We start from the raw sequence: 20,728 nt of genomic DNA, 5'->3' as shown, positions 1-20,728 counted from the left end.
TCGGCTGGTTGTTGTCCTTGATGATCTTTTTGGCCTTCCTGTGACGTCAGGTGCTGTAGGTGTCCTGGTGGACAGGTAGTTTGCCCCCGGTGATGTGTACACTGAGGAGCTTAAACCTTTACACCTTCTCCACTACTGTCCCGTCGATGTGGATAGGGGGGTGCTCCCTCTGCTGTTTCCTGAAGTCCACGATCATCTTCTTTGTTTTGTTGACGTTGAGTTCAATCTTAGTTTCATCAGACCAGAGAATATTGAGTCCATTAGGTGCCTTTTAGCAAACTCCAAGCTGGCTGTCATGTGCCTTTTACTGAGGAGTGGCTTCAGTCTGGCCACTCTACCATAAAGGCCTGATTGGTGGAGTGCTGCAGAGATGGTTGTCCTTCTGGAAGGTTCTCCCATCTCCACAGAAGAACTCTGTAGCTCATTCATAGTGACCATCACGTTCTTGGTCAAGACCAAGGCTCTTCTCCCCCGATTGCTCAGTTTGGTTGGGTGGCCAGCTCTAGGAAGAGTCTTGGTGGTTCCAAACTTAAGAATGATGGAGGCCACTGTATCTTACAGTGCACCTTCAATGCTGAAGAAATGTTTTGGTACCCTATCTGTGCCTCGACACAATCCTGTCTCAGCGGTCTACGGACAATTCCTTCYACCTCATGGRTTGYTTTTTYCTCTGACATGCACTGTTAACTGTAGGACATTATATCAACAGGTGTGTGCKTTTCCAAATCATGTCCAATRAATTGAATTTACRACAGGTGGACTCCAATCAAGTTGTAGAAACTTCTAAARGATGATCAATGGAAACAGGATGCACRTGASCTSAATTTCAGGTCTCATAGCCAAGTGTATGAATACTTATGTAAATAGGGTATTTGTTTTGTATTTTTAATACATTTGCTAAAACCTGTTTTCTCTTTGTKCTTATGGGGTATTGTGAGCAGATTGATGAGGAAAAAATATAATTTAATCAATTTTAGAATACAGCTGTAACTTAACAAAATGTGGAAAAAGTCAAGGGGTCTGAATACTTTCCAAATGCACGGTAAATGTCTTATTTAATCATAGAAAGCCTGCATGTTCAAGATTGCATGCAAAGGCTGCAGATTTGTGACAATCTTCACAATTGCTGTAATCATCTGCACAGAATCTTGAACAGCATCAATAACTTAATTGCACCATGCACTTTTAATGTAATCTCAACTGCACTCCAGGTAATTTGGTTGTGCTATTAAATGAAGCACAGTGATAACACTTTAGGTTGTATAAATACAAAACGGGACATTGTATTCCTATTTCAACTTTGTTGTTCATTTAAATGGTTGAAAGCGTTTAGATGACATTTAGATGACAACTAAACCAAAAATCTGACATTGTTTTTCCTTTGGAATTTGGTTATTAGATGGTTGAAAGCATAGTGATAACACATTGGGAATTCAACAAACTTCTGGCTGTCTTTGAGTGGGTGAATAAAGGTTGAAATCACATTGACCAACATCTCAACCAAATATTACCCACATTTCCTCGTTGAAATTACGTGCTGTGTCCAGTGAACTGTATGCAGTAAACATGGTTGTTTTGGGGATTCAGGCCGCTAAAGGCTGACCATGGCAAAAACTTCTAGAACGTAGGATGCTGAGCCAAGCATATAGAAGAGGCTGTATATATTCCGTCCCAGGACTAAGATTAGTGTCAGTGCAATTACAAATGAAAGCTTAGATGCGACTCTCAAACATTGATACGCCATATCAAATTCCCATTGTGTATTGCATTCCCAAACTGTCCTACTATTGAGGGCTGAAGGGAGTGATTTGATGCATGTATTTTTTGAGGTGAGAACATGACCTGATTACACACACACACACACACACACACACACACACACACACACTCCAGGGGGTGATGTGTTTGTCTCTCTAAGAAGAACATGTTACCATTAGCAGGTGAACAACTCAGCCAGTGCAAAATATCAGCTTGACTACGACCTGACGTTAGTTCATTTTCTCGCCCCAGTAAGGAAAATGACAAACATACTTTAAAAAAATAAGATTTTGCACTTTTTTCTGCTAAACAATCTGACATAATATAGTAATATGAATTACATATAGGGAAATATTTCCTATTGAAGAGTCCAAGACAACATTTGTGTATTCAACTGAGGGAAAGACATGGAAGACATCGTATTTCATCATCTTTGTCATTATTATTGCCATTTAAATCAGACCTTGTAATAGAAAGCCATAACAAAACAATGTCCTCAGGATTACAGTGGCTATTATCAGTATTTTATGACAGTAACCATCTAGATATACTTCAACAGCATTGAAAGACAGAAAAACAACCAAACAATTTACTACAAAAATATGTTGTTCATTCAGAGATAGACTATGGAAAAGATACAACCCCATAAAGTTATGAAAAGAAATACTTTCTATGTTGAGTAATTATTTTCTATATCTTGGAACTTTGACCGATATTGCATGTTTTTGTTTTTTTATTCATCTATTAAGAAGTCACTAAAAGCCAAGATGACTTTGCAGAAAGTAGTTTGGTTTGATAATGACATCATTCTGTTCCTATGGTAGTGTCCAGGTTCTTTCCTAAAGTAACAGTGTTGGACTTGGTCCTTCATTTCATTGCAGAATTGCATAATGGTGCATTTTTCTTTCATTACTTGACCGCTCCATGACTTATGTGCATAACTATTTGGCTCCTTCATGTTGAGACTGTCTGGTCCCTAAAAAAATGCTGTCTATTGGAAATGCCAACGCTTTTGGCATGGATATCAGTTTTCATTTTTACCAACTCAATTAAAACAGAGGAAATTCCTCATCAGTTACACAACTATTTTTCATTTAAAACACCACTCCTTGAAAAAATCCTGCAAAAACATTCTTAAAAAAATAACAATAAAGGCTCACAGTCTACCAATAAGACAGTTCTTTTTTAACATTTTTTTTTTTAACAAGTACTTCAAATTCTTGAGTATTCTTGTAATACTGTAATATAACACTGCTTTTCTTAATACTGGAGTTTCCCTGGCAAAGGGGACCATTTAAGTATTAACCAATCAGACTATCTTTGTTACCAGACTGGGATGTGCTGCATGTAAAGTGTAGCTTGTTTCTATACCTTATTCACTTCAGAAAAACTGATAGTGATTGTAGTTTGAACCATAGAAAAAAACTGCAGCTAATTTTGTAGTGACAGCCTACGCATTGTAAACCTTCAGCAGCCAAAACACTCCTTCAATAGTGACACTCAACAGCACATAAAACCAAAAGAACTCACAACGAGGAAACAAACAATAATAGCACGTGCTAATAAGARGTRTTTTCTGACCATGCAARTTGACCAGAACATTCTGGGCCTGAGCGTCTCAATACGCCCCTCTCTGAACAACACAGAACACACATTCTGTAGTCCAGTTCTATGCACCAGTGCTATGTAGTGAGTGACTGCTCCAGTGACGTACAATGCACTTTTCTTATATTTTCTACAGCGCAGTGCAACAGTGCAAAGTGGGGGGAAAACATCACAGTTTGTTTGAACTCAAACTTCAAAAGGTAGGTGTATGTAAGCCGTGGTCCCTCACTTCTCCCACTTGTTGTTCTCGGGATTGTTCCTCAGAGGACTAGTGGAACAAAGACCTGGGAGTTAACATGTGACGTGTTCAAGGTCAGGAGGTGTGTCCACAACCACAAGACCTGGAAGAAAATTGAAAAGCACTTGCTGTTTGAAAACAATAACCTCCACGTATTGCAWTCAATAGTCTTGWMTCTGATGAGAGTATTTTCAGCCTGATCYAGTGATCAGAGCTAGTGATCAGAGTCCTCTATCCTCTCCKATACACTGTCTCTATCCTCCCAAAGAGTCTCTCCCAAAAGTATCCCAACAAGAGTAYTAAACTCCACYTAAAAAATAYTAAGTACACAGAAAACAATAAGTAAATCACATGATGGTAGTGTGGTGTTTCCTAGCAGTTCTGTTTGTTGCAGGTTGGTGCCTCAGCATTCAAAACCACACACGGGTTGTTCCCCTGCTCCCTCCGGTTACAGCCGGCCGACCTTGGCGTCCCCGATGGCACCCCAGACGTCAAAAACAAATTCATCCGGGAAGGCGAAGTCACCAAGAGTCTCGTCCAACGCCTCGGCAAACTCATCTGGGTTCTTTTTGTCCTTCCCCAGCTCCACCATTGTAGCAGCTGACAGTGAGGGAGAGCGGTCAGACAGGAGTCAACCACAGCACAACAAAGTAATAGGACATTAAATAGTTAACCAAATAGCTACCGAGACTATTTGCATTGACCCTTTTTGCACTAACTTTGCCTCATCACATACATGTAATATTATCTGACCTCTTTATTCCAAGTCAAATGTACATATCTACCTCGTACCCTGCACATCGACTCAGTAATGGTACCCGTGTATATTGCCAAGTTATCGTTACTCATTGTGTATCTCTTATTACATGTTTTACTTTTCTATTATTTCTCCATTTCTTTCTCTCTGCATTGTTGGGAAGGGTCCATGAGTAAGCATTTCACCGTTAGTCTACACCTGTTGTTTACAAAGCATGTAACAAATCAAATTTGATTTAAAGTGGCAACACACAAGTCACCACTTTGCTAACAGGAGCTGCATGTGTGAATCACATTCACACGTATACACACGCCGTCTCCCTTACCCAGCTCACTGTCTCTGATGCCCATGTAACTCTCCAGGAGGTCATCCACTTTCTCTATGGCCTTCTCCTCAAACGCAGAGGGCTGACAAACAAATACCACAAACATAGTCATGACCTGAAACCATGTTTACCTTATTAACGGTAATAGAAGAACCAAAACACACACTCACCAGCTCCTCCACAGTGGCTGGGCCTTTGGAGCGTAAACGCAGGGTGCCCTTCCCTGTCCCCAGCTGGGTTCCTGAGCCAGCCCGGGCCCCTCCTGACCTCTGGCTGATCATGTCTACAGGTAAGGGAGACAACATAACATGTCAAAGGAGCATCAGGTTTCTGACCTCCTAATTCTATATCTAGCTAGTCAATGATAATATAAGAGCAATTAGTAAAAGGCATTACAAAGTTTGATAACTGCTGACTCATTCCTAAATATAATCTGTCACACCATAATATGATTCATAATTATTTTGTCAGCACACACAATCTCTCACACACACACATATATACACAAACCCACCGAAGGCTTTCAAGGGCTCCACCATCTTGAGAACAAAGTCCTTCCCCTTGGGCAGCTCCTTGAGCATCTTGGCCACCTCGTAGTGTCGACAGCCAATGAGACTGTGGCCGTTGATGGACTCAATCATGTCTCCCACGTTGATGACCTGGATCTGATGGACCACGCTATCCTCCCTTATTCTCTGGAAGGGACAGGAAGAGACAAAGTAAAAATCCACAATTTCACACAATCAGACAATTTGGCAGTGGCAAACATAAACAACTCTATAATGTGCATAGGCAACTAACTAACATCTTATATTCAGTCTACTGTACATTCCACACTGTCGCTTCAATTGAGGCTCTGAGTTTCAAACGCTCCCATTCTGTTCTATTTTTAGTCCTCTGTGTGTGATGCTGATGCATTTCCTTCCACTGCCAGACTTATCAGAGGTGACAGACACAGACAACTCTTTCCTAGCCAGTAACCATGCCCACCTTGATGAAGGCGTATCCAGCTCCATTATCAGTGATGGTCAACCCCAGGGCGTCCTCCCCCTTGAACACCTCCACCTCCTTCCTCTGGCCTTTGATATGGGCYAAAATAAAGTCCTCCAGCCCAATCTGACCCCCCAGTAACTTATCCATGTCCACCTTGTGAGTGTTCAGAGTGCAGAACATCACCTGAAGAGTTAGAAAGTGAGTCAGTAAAGGGATAAACTGAAGCAAATCTCTCTCTCACACACACACACGTCAGTCGTCATATTGTTCACCTCTGGTGGTGCGATCCCAAAGGCCTCTCCGATCTTGGTGTAGAGCTCTCGCACGTTGCTGAACCCCTCGATGCGTCCCGTGGGGCTACCGTGTGCTAGCTGGGTGTGGAAGATCAGACGAGGTCTCAGGCTGGTGGGTGGGGGTGGCAGACCCTCCTGGGTGGTACCCTCCCCGAGCCCCACACCACCTCCATCCAGGCCGTCCATTCCGGGGACATTAAGGCCCGCTCGGATCGGCTCGGCTTCCTCGTTCTCCACTAGTGGAGATGCTTTCTTCCTTCTACCCAATCCAAGAGGCATTTTTATCCTTCTGTGTTTCTGTCTGTGGAAGTGAACAGATGCTGCTTTGGTAGGTAGCCAAAGGTCCTGTCCAGCATAGGACTCTCTCAAGTCTTCTTCCACCTGATGATTCACCACTGAACCCCAGCTATCTCTTGATGGTGGTCGTTGTAGCTAGCTACTGCTGTTGTTGGGACAAAACTTGTTTCCAGCTAACTTCAAGTGTATGGCAACTAAACATTCAGAGTGCATCTGTGAACAGATTGTGACAGGTTAGTTAAACATTACTACCAAACCCCATAGCTGGTGCATCACATCACAATACACTGAAAGATAGCTTTCAAAAACGAGTACCAAAACGCCCAGGAGCTAGCTAGCTCACCCTTAAAACACTTCTTCTGCCTACTTGTCTTGCCATCAAGTTACATGGCATTAGATAAGATGATAAACATCTCAACTTGAATCAGAGAATGCACTTCATTTTACACACCAATTATTATTTCTTTAACAGATTGTCAGCTAGGAAGCTAACTTGTTAGCTAGTTAGCTTGTTGGCTAACACAATATTAGCTGCTAGCTAGCTGAGAATGAAGGAATATAGCAGTCAAGGTAAGCATCTTACCAGAGCTTTAGCTAGCTAACTCGCTGTACGAGGTGATTGATTCAAACCAGACGGGGAATGGAACATCAAAACACTAGGTTAGTTCTTGGTCCAAAGGTTGTGAAAGTAAAGTTACATCGCATTTGAATCGCTAGTGTTGTGAGATACGGTAAAAGGCTAATGAGAGGAAAGGATGATCTGATGGTATGTATGTTGTTCAGCAGGGGTGTTTTCATTAGATAGCACAGCCACAAAGTCCAAATTGGCTATGTCGAGAAGAAAAAAAAGGAAAACAAAAGTGTGCTTTTGGGGTTTTATTTATGTTTGGGGTTAGGAATAAAGTTAGCAGTGAGGTTAAGGTTAGGTTTAAAATCAGATTTTAAGAAGAGCAATAGTAGAAACAGGCGGGGTTTATTACTTTGCGGCTGTGGTAACAATTGACGACTGCAGGGGTGGGACTTCAGCACTGTATAATGGCCTCCTCCACTATAGGATTCCTCTCCTCGTCTCTAGCTCTTCGATGCCCCCTACTGTAAGGCAGGTTTTTTCAACCCTCTGTCCTAGGAATTCCAATAGTCTTCCTGGCATGAATAATTCATCTACACAGCCTGTAATGCATTTTATAATCTATCTAGTATAGATGGCAGACAGGCTTTTACTAAAAATGTTCAGCTTTTGATTCTAACTTGTAACAGATTCAGTTCCAATATGTCTCTCACTCCGTTTAACCCCTGGATGTGGATGTGTGTTTTTCAGAAGACTGCTTGTTTGACAATCTGCTCCAGGTAGAACAAAATGCAATCTGTTAAAATGGTGCTTTGACCATAATCCAGTTAGCTAGGCCCTAGTTGGCAAAAATTGTGCATGTGTAAAATAATTGTGTTGTTAAATCAAACTTTGTCACATGCGCCGAATACCACAAGTGTGGACCTTACCGTGAACTGCTTACTTACAAACCCTTAACCAACAGCGCAAATACACTAAAGTAAAAAATAAAATAAAATAAAAAAGTAACACAATAACGAGGCTATATACAGGGGGTGACCAATACAATTTGATACCGAGTCAGCGTGCAGGAAAGCAAAAAGTAGCCGGTTCGCGCCCCACGTGGGGCAGAACTAAATCCACTCGGTTACTTTAAAAGTTTGACATGGGCCTAAATAAGACAGAACTACATCATTTTGTACAATTTTATTTGATATTTACAAGTTTGCCAGTCTTTGCAACAACTAAAATACCACAAAATGCCTAGGGGACCTCATTTGTTCAAAGGATAGGACAAATAAAATAAAAATGTTCAGTTTCATACAAATGAAAAGCAGATTGCTAACACCTATTTGTCAAATAAAATTCTGGGTGCATAATAATAATACAGAATGTCTGCAAATTTTATAAAAACTATTTAAACTTTTCCATCAAAGGAAAACATTTGCAAATAAAGCAAATATTTTTTTACAAAAAAGTTAAACCGAGATTACACATCTCTACATTCATGTTAAACCACATGTATCTGTTAAAATTAAATAAGAGTGGAACTCCACTTGGAGTGGAATGATAAATGGGTAAGTGTTGACTGATCATTACAACCTCAATGACAATCAAATTCATTACATCTTGCAACGGGAACCGTTTGAGAACCAAACAGCACGAAACGGTGCGGGACCTACCTGAATTTGTCCAATAAAAATTATTTGTTACAAAACATTTTCCGTTTGGCGTAAACCTTTCGTGCAACAGATTAAACGTTTTGCAACAGAATCGGCATAATGAATGCACCCCAGGTTAAAATATATATTTCAAGTACTTGAAAATGTAACATTATTCAAATAATTCAGACATATTTTAACAATACAACTGACTCACTACTTGGCTATTTTACAGTTTGTCAACTGTCATTTTTGGAATGATTTTATTTACCACAGATGCTTAGGCTTGCTTTATCTCAAACAATGTGCTTCAAAAATCAGTTCACTACATACTGTAGCCTGTGTTCACACAGGCAACTCAATTCTGATCTTTTTTCCACTAATTTGGTGTTATGACCAATCACATCAGATGTTTTCGCAGCAGATCTTTTTCAGAGCTGATCTGATTGGTCAAAATACAATTTAGTGTGGAAAAAAGCTCAGAATTGGGGCCCGTCTAAACGCAGCCATATTAGACAAGTCATTGTTTGCTCTACAGTGTGTAAGAAGTACAGGATATGACAAAATAAAAAGGATGAAGATTATCCTAACAGAAATGGTTTGCATAGAGGTTCTGAAGTAGCAGTAGATATTAGTTTCACAGCTTTAACAGAGTTAAAGAGAGAATTTAAACAGCTAAAATGCACTGCCGTTTTGAACAGCATCTAAAGAGTCACTGCAGAGTAAACACACCTACAAGTTTCACTGGAGAATGGGCATACAAGTTCATCATACTTACAACAATAGTGATCCTCAAGCTAAATGTAAGGGGTCCTACAGAGGTCAAAACACATCACACCATCTTCTTATAGTATTTCACAATAAGATGGTGCACGTTTGTCTATACACACACACACACACACACACACACACACACACACAAACAAGGTCAATCTCACATGCGTGACATGACATTTGGCACAAAATAGATAACGCGCCCTTGAATAACTAAAATCTATACAACTGGAGAAGCTACACTACATGGCCAAAAGTATGTGGACACCTGCTTGATGAACATCTTATTCCAAAATCACGGGCATTAATATGGACTTGGTCCCTCCCTTTGCTGCTATAACTGCCTCCACTCTTCTGGGAAGGCTTTCCACCAGATGTTGGAACATTGGAAGCAAGTCCCTGCAGCATTCAGCCACAAGAGCATTAGTGAGGTCGGCCACCGATGTTGGGCGATTAGACCTGGGTCGGTGTGCCAATTCATACCAAAGGTGTTCAATAGAGTTCAGGACAGAGCTCTATGCAGGCCACTCAAGTTCTTCCACACTGATCTCAACAAACCATTTCTGTATGGATCTTGCTTTGTGCACTGGGGCATTGTCACGCTGGAACAGGAAAGGGCCTTGCCCAAACTGTTGCCACAAAGTTGAAAGCACAGAATCGTCAAGAATGTCATTGTCTGCTGTAGCAATAAGATTTCCCTTCACTGGAACTAAGGGGCCTAGCCCGAACCATGAAAAACAGCCTCAGACCATTATTCCTCCTCCACCAAAGTTTACAGTTGGCACTATGCAGTCGGGCAGGTAGCATTCTCTTGGCATCCACCAAACCCAGATTGTCCATCGGACTGCCAGGTGAAGCGTGTTTCATCACTCCAGAGAACGTGTTTCCACTGCTCCAGAGTCCAATGGCGGTGAGCTTTACACCACTCCAGTCGATGCTTGGCATTGCGCATGGTGATCTTGTGTGGCTGCTCGGCCATGGAAACCCATTTCATGAAGCTCTCGATGAACAGTTATTGTACTGACTTTGATTCCAGAGGCCGTTTGAAACTCGGTAGTGAGTGTTGCAACCAAGGACAGACGATTTGTACCTGCTTCAGTGGCCCTGTTCTGTGAGCTTGTGTGGCCTACCACTTAGGGGCTGAGCTGTTGTTGCTCCTAGATGTTTCCACTTTACAATAACAGCACTTACAGTTGACTGGGGCAGCTCTAGCAGGGCAGAAATTTGACAAACTGACTTGTTGGAAAGTTGGCATCCTATGACGGAGCCACATTGAAAGTCACTGAGCTCTTCAGTAAGGCCATTTAGACTGCATAGCTGTGTGCTCGATTTTATACACCTGTCAGCAATGAGTGGGGCTGAAATAGCCAAATCCACTCATTTGAAGGGTTGTCCACTCACTTTTGGACATGTAGTGTATCAAGTATGTGGAATCTGTAGGGAGTTGCCTGGAGTGAATTCCTAAAAATGTTTATTCATACCTCATTCTCTGGGTTAGTTTGAACATGATTTGCAAGTTGTGCTCAAGAATCCCCAGTTTTGCCCCTCCCATTTAAGCTGAAAGAATTTTCTGAATTCTATTTGCTCTAGTTCCCCAACATAACGCAGTTTCAGAATCTCTCGCATACCTCACTGCAAAATAATACCGGTAACACCAAAGATATATTCAGACCCCTGGACTTTTTTCAAATTTTGTTATGTCACAGTATTAATCTAAAATGGATTAAATAAAAAATCCTCAGCAATTTACACACAATACCCCATAATGACAAAGCAAAAACAGTTAAAACAATTTTTTTAACCAAATGTATTAAACCTAGAAAACAGAAATACCTAATTTACATAAGTATTCAGACCCTTTTATGAGACTCGAAATTGAGCTCAGGTGCATCTTGTTTCCATTTATCATCCTTGAGATGTTTCTACAACTTGGAGTCCACCTGTGGTAAATTCAATTGATTAGATTTGGAAAGACACATAACTGTCTATACAAAGGTTGCACAGTTGGCAGTGCATGTCACAGCAAAAACCAAGCCATGAGGTTGAAGGAATTGTCCGTAGAGCTCCGAGACAGGATTGTGTCAAGGCACAGATCTGGGGAAGGGTACCAAAAAGGGTCCCCAAGAACACAGTGCCCTCCTTCATTCTTAAATGGAAGAAGTTTGGAACCACGGAGACTCTTCCTAGAGCTGGCCGCCCAGCCAAACTGAGCAATCGGGGGAAAAGGGTCTTGGTCAGGGAGGTGACCAAGAACCAGATGGTCATTGACAGAGCTCTAGAGTTCCTAAGTGGAGATGGGAGAACCTTCCAGAAGGACAACCATCCCTGCAGCACTCCACCAAATCAGGCCTTTATGGTAGAGTGGCCAGACGGAAGCCACTCCTCAATAYAAGGCACATGACAGCCCGCTTGGAGTTTGCCAAWAGGCACCTAAAGACTRMCAGACCATGAGAAACAAGATTCTCTGGTCTGATGAAACCAAAATTGAACTCTTTGGCCTGAATGCCAAGCGCCACGTCTGGAGGAAACCTAACACCATCCCTTCGGTGAAGCATGGTGGTGGCAGCATCATCATGCTGTGGGGATGTTTTTCAGCGGCAGGAACTGGGAGACTAGTCAGGATCGAGGCACAGATGAACAGAGCAAAGTACAGAGAGATCCTTGATGAAAACCTGCTCCAGAGTGCTCAGGACCTCAGACTAGGGTGAAGGGGTTGTTGTCCTTCCATCAGGACAACGACCCTAAGCACACAGCCAAGACAACGTAGGAGTGGCTTCGGGACAAGTCTCTGAATGTCCTTGAGTGGCCCAGCCAGAGCCCGGATTTGAACCCGATCAAACATCTCTGGAGAGATCTGAAAATAGCTGTGCAGCAACGCTCCCCATCCAACCTGATAGAGCCTGAGAGGATCTGCAGAGAAGAATGGGTGAAACTGCCCAAATACAGGTGCCAAGCTTGTAGCATCATACCCAAGAAGACTCAAGGCTGTAGTCACTGCCAAATGTGCTTCAACAAAGTACTGAGTAAAGGGTCACAATACTTATGTAAATGTGATGATTTATTTATTTATTTTAATTCTAAAACATTTCTAAAAACCTATTTTTGCTTTGTCATTATGGTGTATTGTGTGTAGATTGATAAGAAGAAAAAAACGACTTTAATCAATTTTAGAATTAGGCTGTAACAAAATGTGGAAAAAGTCAAGGGGTCTGAATATTTTCCGATGGCACTGTATGCATTGTATTTATAAGTATATCTACATTCAGGTGCGTGCCACTGCTCCTGAGAGATATAGTTGATAAGTTGCCTGCAACAAATATTCTGGAAGCACTATCAAAACAACTGGATACCACACAAATTCCACGTCAGTGCTGTTTGCCACAGGCATCTTCAACTCTACCTATCCCTCGGACCTTATAACAACCAGCTCCAGTCATCTCTACAGGGCCAGACCAACCCTTGCCCTATGCTCAAACATTATTATCCAATGTCTAGCACTGGGTCCCGCAGAAGTGTCTTTATTTTCCCATCCAATGGGAAATTGAATACTGTCAATAGGACATGTAGGTAATAAAATCTAAATGTTTTAATAATATTAAACAGGAAAAAATTATGAACCAAACAGAACAGCTAACATCAGAACAGAGACCAACATGTTACTCTGTCAATATCTCATGGTGGTTAAATACATAACTGAATTATCATTTGGATCAAAGGTTGAATCAAAATAAACAGGTATAATTCCCAAACAACTATTCTGTTCTTTGGCCTAGGGTAAGGACAACTGTAATGGAGAAAGACGACTGGCTGTCTTCGTGTTTGTTAGGTGTCTTCAAAAGCCACTTAGTCATTCAAGGAGGAAGAATCTGAGTCAGTGCATCGCGGGCACTCTGCCCCAAATTCTCAGGGAATTTCACTACAAACTCAAGCACCATGTCCCCCCTCTTCTCTGGGCACTTGGACAGGGGTAGTCCCTCTCCCACGATACGCTTCTTCATCCCAGGTTTGACCACGTCTCTGGAGGTCACAGTCACAGTCCTYCCGTCCAGAGTGGGAGCGCTGACCGTGCATCCACACAGTGCCTGATGGGAGAGAGAAATACAGATTGTCACAATTAGGTGTGTTATATTTTTAGTTAAAGAGTACAAGGCCATGGAGTTGGGCTGGGCAATATAGCGAACTAATTAGAAATTATGTTTTAGCGCGATGTTCCAAATGCCTGTATGGTAAGATTTTTGTTTTTATGAGCGTTTATGTCCGCTTGTTCTCATGACGTTGTCTTTTCGGTCTCGACTCCTTCGCACCGTCTGTGCTGTGTGCACCTACCCCCTCTCTCTCACACCCCTCACAACAACAAAGACGAAAGATCACTTCTTCCTCTGACAACAAGCAGTTTCAACTCGATATTTGCATTTTTTGGTTTGGTCGAACAGAATGGGTGAGATGGACCCTGAAACACATTGGGACATTTTATCGTAAGAGAACTTAACCTTTCTAACGATACCCTTTTTATGTCTCAACTCCCAAAATTTAGCACAGAGCAGACCCTTCTAAAACGGGACATGATTGTGGGAAATGTATGCTCAGTTTGGTGCTAGCGGTGCATTTTAGCCACGGACTGCGCTAGCTGTCTAGTCGGTGTTATATAAACGTTTTGTAGGCTAAGAATGGGCTTCAAATTTGCATTGTCAAATTCATGAAAACGCAGTCATATGATATATTAAAATGTATATGTTTCCATGTGAATTAACTTACCATATGTCAGTTTAACGTATTTGACGGCCAAAAAGAAGCACACAGCCGAAAAGTTACCACCGTTTCGTTAGAACTACACACATGAACTACATCTCCCACCAGCTATACATCTCCCTTTCGACACCTTGCCGGTCTACAAACAAACTTATAATTTTCAAAAAGTAGGCCTACTGGCTGGCCATAATCAGTAAAAAAAAATTTTTACAGCGCAATTAAATATAAAATATCAAACAGCCTGGAACTAACAGGTTTTTACTGTCCTGTGAGTCAACTCGAGCAGGCATGCTAACAACGCTGCAGGAATTATAGTTCAAATGAGACTTCTCTAACTTTCGGCTATGCATCTTATTTCTTGAGTGCGATAAAAGGCATCGGGTATGAGTAAATCAATACACGAATATAATGATATATACTACCATTCAAAAGTTTGGGGTTACTTAGAAATGTCCTTGTTTTTGAAAGAAAAGCTAATTTTTTGTCCATTAAAATAACATCAAATTGATCAGAAATACAGTGTAGACATTGTTTATGTTGTAAATGACTATTGTAGTTGGAAACGGCCTATTTTGGGGGGGAATATCCACATAAGCGCACAGAGGCCCATTATCAGCCACCATCACTCCTGTGTTCCAATAGCACGTTATGTTAGCTAATCCAAGTTCATAATTTTAAAAGGTTAATTTATCATTAGACAACCCTTTTGGTGTGTGTACGCCTCACAAGTCCTCAACTGGCAGCTTCATTAAATAGTACCCACAAAACACCAGTCTCAACACCAACAGTGAAGAGGCGACTCCGGGATGCTGGCCTTCTAGGCAGAGTTTCTCTGTCCAGTGTGTGTTCTTTTGCCCATCTTAATATTATATTTTTTATTGGCCAGTCTGAGAATGGCCTTTTCTTTGCAACTCTGCCTAGAAGGCCAGCATCCCAGTCACCTCTTCACTGTTGACGTTGGGACTGGTGTTTTGTGGTTACTATTTAATGAAGCTGCCAGTTGAAGACTTGTGAGGCGTCTGTTTCTCAAACTAGACACTAATGTACTTGTCCTCTTGCTCAGTTGTGCACCGGGGCCTATTCTGGTTAGAGCCAGTTTACGCTGTTCTGTGAAGGGAGTAGTACACACAGCGTTGTACAAGATCTTAAATTTCTTGGCAATTTCTCACATGGAATAGCCTTCATTTCTAAGAACAAGAATAGACTAAAGAGTTTCAAAAGAAAGTTCTTTGTTTCTGGCCATTTTGAGCCCGTAATCGAACACACAAATGCTGATGCTCTAGATACTCAACTAGGCTAAAGAAGGCCAATTTTATTGCTTCTTTAAATCAGAACAGTTTTCAGCTGTGCTAACATAACTGCAAAAGGGTTTACTAATGATAAATTAGCCTTTTAAAATGATAAACTTGGATTAGCTAACACAACATGCCATTGGAACACAGGAGTAATAGTTGCTGATAATGGGCCTCTGTACACCTATGTAGATATTCCATTAAAAATCAGCCGTTTGCCAGCTACAATAGTCATTTACAACATTAATGTCTACACTATATTTCTCATCAATTTGATGTTTTTTTTAATGGACCAAATTGTTTAATTTTCTTTCAAAAACAAAGAAATTTCTAAGTGACGCCAAACTTTTGAACGGTAGTGTATATTGTAAAAACAACTAGCTGGAGCCGTCTGAGCGGTCAGCTATGAACGCCCTTACCCGCTAGTATATAATGCTGATAATTGGTTCTGACTCGCTACAGGCTGTCCAGCAAGAACAGTACAAATGCTTCTTAGTCTAGGACTTTTATCTTCACCACCACACACTATAGTATTCACACACACACAGAGAAATCTTCAGTTTACAGAGGATGGACTTGTGGTTTTCTTGGATGCATTGTACCCACAATTTTACTAAAATAAACACACATAACTTGGTCGGCAGCCAAACTTGCGTCTTCATCTGCCGACAACGATAGCCACTCTGACCTGGAGTGGGTTGGGTCAGAGTCCAAATGTGCATTTGGGCACTCTAATTGGTGTAAACAAAGAGGCTGTGACAGACAGCTGAGAAGGGGAGAAATCACCCTAATAGGTCTGTGGGGAGTCAGACATGGCCTGTTTTCTCTCTCTCACACACAACCTTGTTATCATAAATGTGATTATATAAGCTTGAAGCCCATTCAAAAACACAGTACGGGACTTGCAACAGGAGATAGTAAATACTAGTACTTTCATACCGTATTGGCAACTTGTTCTCATTCTGAGAAATAAGCATCTTCTTATCCATGTAGGTAGGCCACAAAGTGGACAGGCTAGCATTTTGTTCAAACAGTTGGCGACTGACAGGAGGGTGTGTTCATAACAGTTAAACTGTTCGAACTTGTTAGCAAGCAAATAGATCCAAGATGGCTAGACTTCAAATATAAAGATTAGTTAACTACTCATTATTAGCGGATGTGTTCTGGTTACATTTTTTACAGAAAGGGCATTTTCAAACAGAGACTTAAAAGCCAGATCAGTGATCATTGCAAAAAAGCAAGTTAAACTGCTATAATATAATTATTAGTGGGTTGTGGAAGGCTTACATTTAGCCTTGGTATAATTTTACAAGCTATGAATTCATTAGATTATTCCTGACTGTTTAAAATGCAGTGTACTGACCTTTAAATGGTGCAACAAAGCTTATTTAGAGAAAAATATATTTTTTATATATATATTGTGAATCGCCCATAAGTTACAAAACAAATCGACATATGATTTTTAGGTCATTTCGCCCAACCCTACCTGAGAGCAGCAGAGAAATATCATTACCATGATTACAGAGAATACAAGTGAAAGAGTTTAGTGGGTTACGTTTATGACTGACACAATGTTTAAGAAATCACAAAGACCAAGCACTCACATCTCTGAGGGACACTCTAGCAGGGTAGATGATATCGGAGCCATCCCGGCGGAACACAGGATGGGGTTTGTCTTTGACCACAAACACCACGTCAGCAGGAATGTTAGTGGGCGTCTCATCTCCCTCCCTGGGGAAGGTGATCTTGGTCCCTTCCTTCCAGCCTCGCTTGATGTCCACTGTCAGGATCTTGTCCTCGCTGCGCATGCTGCAGCCGTCCGGGTTCAGCCGCTTCCTGGAGATCTTCATCTTCTTGGTGCAGCCGGAGAACACCTCCTCCAGGCTCACCTTCAGCTCGTGCACCACCGGAGAATCTTTCTTTTTCTCACGGCCCCCGTGGGGACCCCCTGGTCGGGATTTGAAGGACCTCTGGTGTTGGTGGAACCCTCCCATTCCACCCGGCATACCCCCCATCCCTCCCATACCAAATGCAGCAAAGGGGTCATCAGTGTCCATGTCATCGTCCCCGTTGCGTGCGAAGAACTGGTCGAATGGGCTGCGGCCYCCAAAAAACTCRGTAAACATGGCGTGAGGATCTCCATGGAAGGTGTAGTTGTAGTTGTTGGGGCCATTGGGACCACCACCCCCGCCGGCTGTGTGCCCCTTCAGGCCTGTAAGAGTGAACACAACATCAAAATTGCTATTTTAGAACACAAGAACAAACATCAAAATGTTTATTTTAAATCGCTTTGAATCACAACACACTTTTAACACTTCCAGACATACCATCTCTCTAAATAAATAATGCTAAAGCAAGTTACATTTCCACCTGTGTCTTCAGGGGTCACTGTGACAGAGCAGTGTTTCTGAAATGGTGTTCTGCAATGTGTCACAGACCATGAGCGGACGTGACAGAAGGAAGGAATTAACGTGATGTGAACTAACTAGCCCCACTGACAGTTTGAACTCAGAATAAGCAGGAAAGTTCCAGCAAGTTCTCGAGAGAATTGTAGTGCCTCTGACTGTTTCCGGCGCTCAGTTCCTTCCAATGTAATAACTACAATAGTTTCTAGGGCTACACTCAAAGAAAAACACAAACAGTAACATTTAAATAATAACGTTAGCTAGAAGTTGTCAAAAACAACGGCCACGGCTGATACAGCTAGTAACGTTACATTGTTGGCAAACCTGACAACATCGATTGCGCAAGACAGTTTAGGTTACAATGGTGCACCACACTGTGTGGAACCAAAAGTTGATGCGTTACCTTCTTCTCCATAGCGGTCATATATATCCTTTTTCTTTGCGTCGCTGAGGACATCATAGGCCTCGGCGATCTCTTTGAATTTATCCTCAGCTCCAGTGGACTTGTTTTTATCAGGGTGATATCGCAGGGCCTGCTTTCGATACGCCTTCTTTATCTCGTCCTCAGAGGCGCCTTTCTGTATACCCAACACTTTATAATAGTCCTTACCCATTACAAGTATCTGTCAAGTAACGCTTGATATTCAAAAAAACATCGTCAATAATCTTATATCAAAGGCTGTCAACCAACCACACTGAAATGTAGTGTTTGAAGCTGGCTAGCTACTTAACCAGTTGACAGCTGCAAGCTAGCTACAAATCCGACCCTCCACGATTTTTTTTGACCTATTAAACTATGGAGTTACATAAATATATCCCACTCTCTTCTGAATAAACCAATTTATGAGCCGAGATATCGTGGCTACTCAAAATACGCTTTTCACCATGTCGCTAGCTAGCCACCATGTAAGAAACTTCCAGAACTACTGGTGCTGATACTGCTGTNCGGTCATATATATCCTTTTTCTTTGCGTCGCTGAGGACATCATAGGCCTCGGCGATCTCTTTGAATTTATCCTCAGCTCCAGTGGACTTGTTTTTATCAGGGTGATATCGCAGGGCCTGCTTTCGATACGCCTTCTTTATCTCGTCCTCAGAGGCGCCTTTCTGTATACCCAACACTTTATAATAGTCTTTACCCATTACAAGTATCTGTCAAGTAACGCTTGATATTCAAAAAAGCATCGTCAATTCACCAGTTAATCTTATATCAAAGGCTGTCAACCAACCACACTGAAATGTAGTGTTTGAAGCTGGCTAGCTACTTAACCGGTTGACAGCTGCAAGCTAGTTACAAATCCGACCCTCCACGATTTTGTTTGAGCTATTAAACTATGGAGTTAAATAAATATATCCCACTCTCTGCTGAATAAACCAATTTATGAGCTGAGATATCGTGGCTACTCAAAATACGCTTTTCACCATGTCGCTAGCTAGCCACCATGTAAGAAACTTCCAGAACTACTGGTGCTGATACTGCTGTGACTATCGCATTTCCACATTGACTGAAATCTCCGCCCCTTCTACGTCATGCTTTCAAAATGGTCTGTGCTTTCAAGATCTTTGGGACGTCCCTATCCCATTGAAGTTGAAATGTATGAATGATTAAAATTCGGGTTAGGGTAGCCTCGTCGAGAACCAGGCGTGACAACGGGTTATGCTTGGCGTTGGGGTTTAGGGTAGGGACGCCCCAAGGAATCCGAATATCACTAACCCTGTCAAAATCAAGAACTACGATTTACGCCCCACCACTCCCTGGCAGCAGTTGCTTACACATATAAGAAGGGATAAACTGCATGTTCAGGGATGGACAACTAGCGGCCCAACCAAATTGTTCTTAGTGCCCCCAAAAGGGTCACCCCATACAGAACCAATCAGTCGATATAAWCGAGAACAATCATCAGAAATCACGCGATATGAATCGYACAMTAGGGCGCCGCCTGACCCACTGYTTGCAATTGTATCGGGTAAAAGGGTAGGGCCGACTCTGACTGCATGTGTGGGTTACGATGTAGGTACACAGACCCGCGAGCCACTGCAGACCCTCATGATGAGTTCATATTTTTTTGTGGCCCCCACCCCAATTAAAGTTGCCCATCACTGATGTAGGTAATAATTTCATCACATTGTGGGTATCTGTGGCAAAGCTTTATAAATTATTTAATTAGCTAAAATAAAACGAATGCATATTGTGACAAGACTATTGATATGTTGCATATCAAATGGCCACACGGTAGAATAATATAATAGTGTTACTCTTGCAATGCCTAGTTACATATCTTACATATCCTACATATCTTTCATGATATGGAAAGATATTGGCTTTAAAATGACTACATGTCAGGGCTTCTGGAAAATAAAGAAGAGATAACTTGCAAAGTAAAGTGATAATAACGCTGACTACCACAGAGGGGCAGCATTGCAGCTTCTTAAATCACGGAAACTGTAACATTATTCTCACGCTTCACTGGAGAGCCCCATAGCATGATAACCTGATATGCTCCAGTATCAGTTTGGACTCCAGGCTAATAATACGAGCCCACCGTACCATAACATCTGTTGCTAATCACAACGTCCAAAAAAACAAACTTGAACATGATGTTAAATTGAGATTATGAGAGAGCCATTTGTTTAAATCAATTGAATTTGCTGGCTGCAACATGATAGGACAGCTTTTCCAACTCCTGTCCAGGTTTTCTAACTCCTGTCCACTCCAACACAGAGACTGATTTTCTGCACATAATCAACAAAATCAGCAGCCCCCTTTGAACAAATCCTTGTTAACATGACAGCAGATTTTTAAAATGTTTTTATTTAACCTTTATTTAACTAAGCAAGTCAGTTAAGAACAAATTCTTATTTACAATGACAGCCTACCCCGGCCAAACCCTAACCCGGATGACGCTGGGCCAATTGTGTGCCACCCTATGGGACTCCCAATCACGGCCGGTTGTGATACAGCCTGAAATCGAACCAGGGTCTGTAGTGATGCCTCTAGCACTGAGATGCCGTGCCTTAGACCGCTGAGCTACTC

The 20,728-nt window shown here is 41.8% G+C and overlaps 2 protein-coding genes across 2 annotated transcripts; both read right to left on the bottom strand.

Annotated features, from left to right (window-relative positions):
• Positions 1 to 3,954: 3,954 nt before the first annotated feature.
• On the bottom strand, positions 3,955 to 6,940 carry LOC112075577 (PDZ domain-containing protein GIPC1). Its single transcript, XM_024142562.2, has 7 exons — positions 6,850 to 6,940; positions 5,949 to 6,479; positions 5,674 to 5,859; positions 5,198 to 5,378; positions 4,854 to 4,966; positions 4,684 to 4,765; positions 3,955 to 4,201 (listed from the first exon to the last, which is right to left on the bottom strand). The coding sequence occupies exons 2-7, from the start codon at positions 6,246 to 6,248 to the stop codon at positions 4,050 to 4,052; spliced, it is 1,014 nt and encodes a 337-aa protein (XP_023998330.1). The 5' UTR covers positions 6,249 to 6,479; positions 6,850 to 6,940; the 3' UTR covers positions 3,955 to 4,049.
• A 1,066-nt stretch (positions 6,941 to 8,006) lies between these two features.
• LOC112075575 (dnaJ homolog subfamily B member 1-like) lies at positions 8,007 to 18,633 on the bottom strand. The gene is made up of 3 exons (XM_024142561.2): positions 18,098 to 18,633; positions 16,894 to 17,501; positions 8,007 to 13,330 (listed from the first exon to the last, which is right to left on the bottom strand). Exons 1-3 carry the CDS (start codon positions 18,306 to 18,308, stop codon positions 13,100 to 13,102), a joined length of 1,050 nt encoding a protein of 349 aa, XP_023998329.1. The 5' UTR covers positions 18,309 to 18,633; the 3' UTR covers positions 8,007 to 13,099.
• Positions 18,634 to 20,728: the final 2,095 nt, after the last annotated feature.

The sequence above is a fragment of the Salvelinus sp. IW2-2015 genome, unplaced genomic scaffold (assembly GCF_002910315.2).
Source record: "Salvelinus sp. IW2-2015 unplaced genomic scaffold, ASM291031v2 Un_scaffold3244, whole genome shotgun sequence".
Taxonomy (NCBI): domain Eukaryota; kingdom Metazoa; phylum Chordata; class Actinopteri; order Salmoniformes; family Salmonidae; genus Salvelinus; species Salvelinus sp. IW2-2015.
This window is presented reverse-complemented; position numbering and strand designations above follow the sequence as displayed.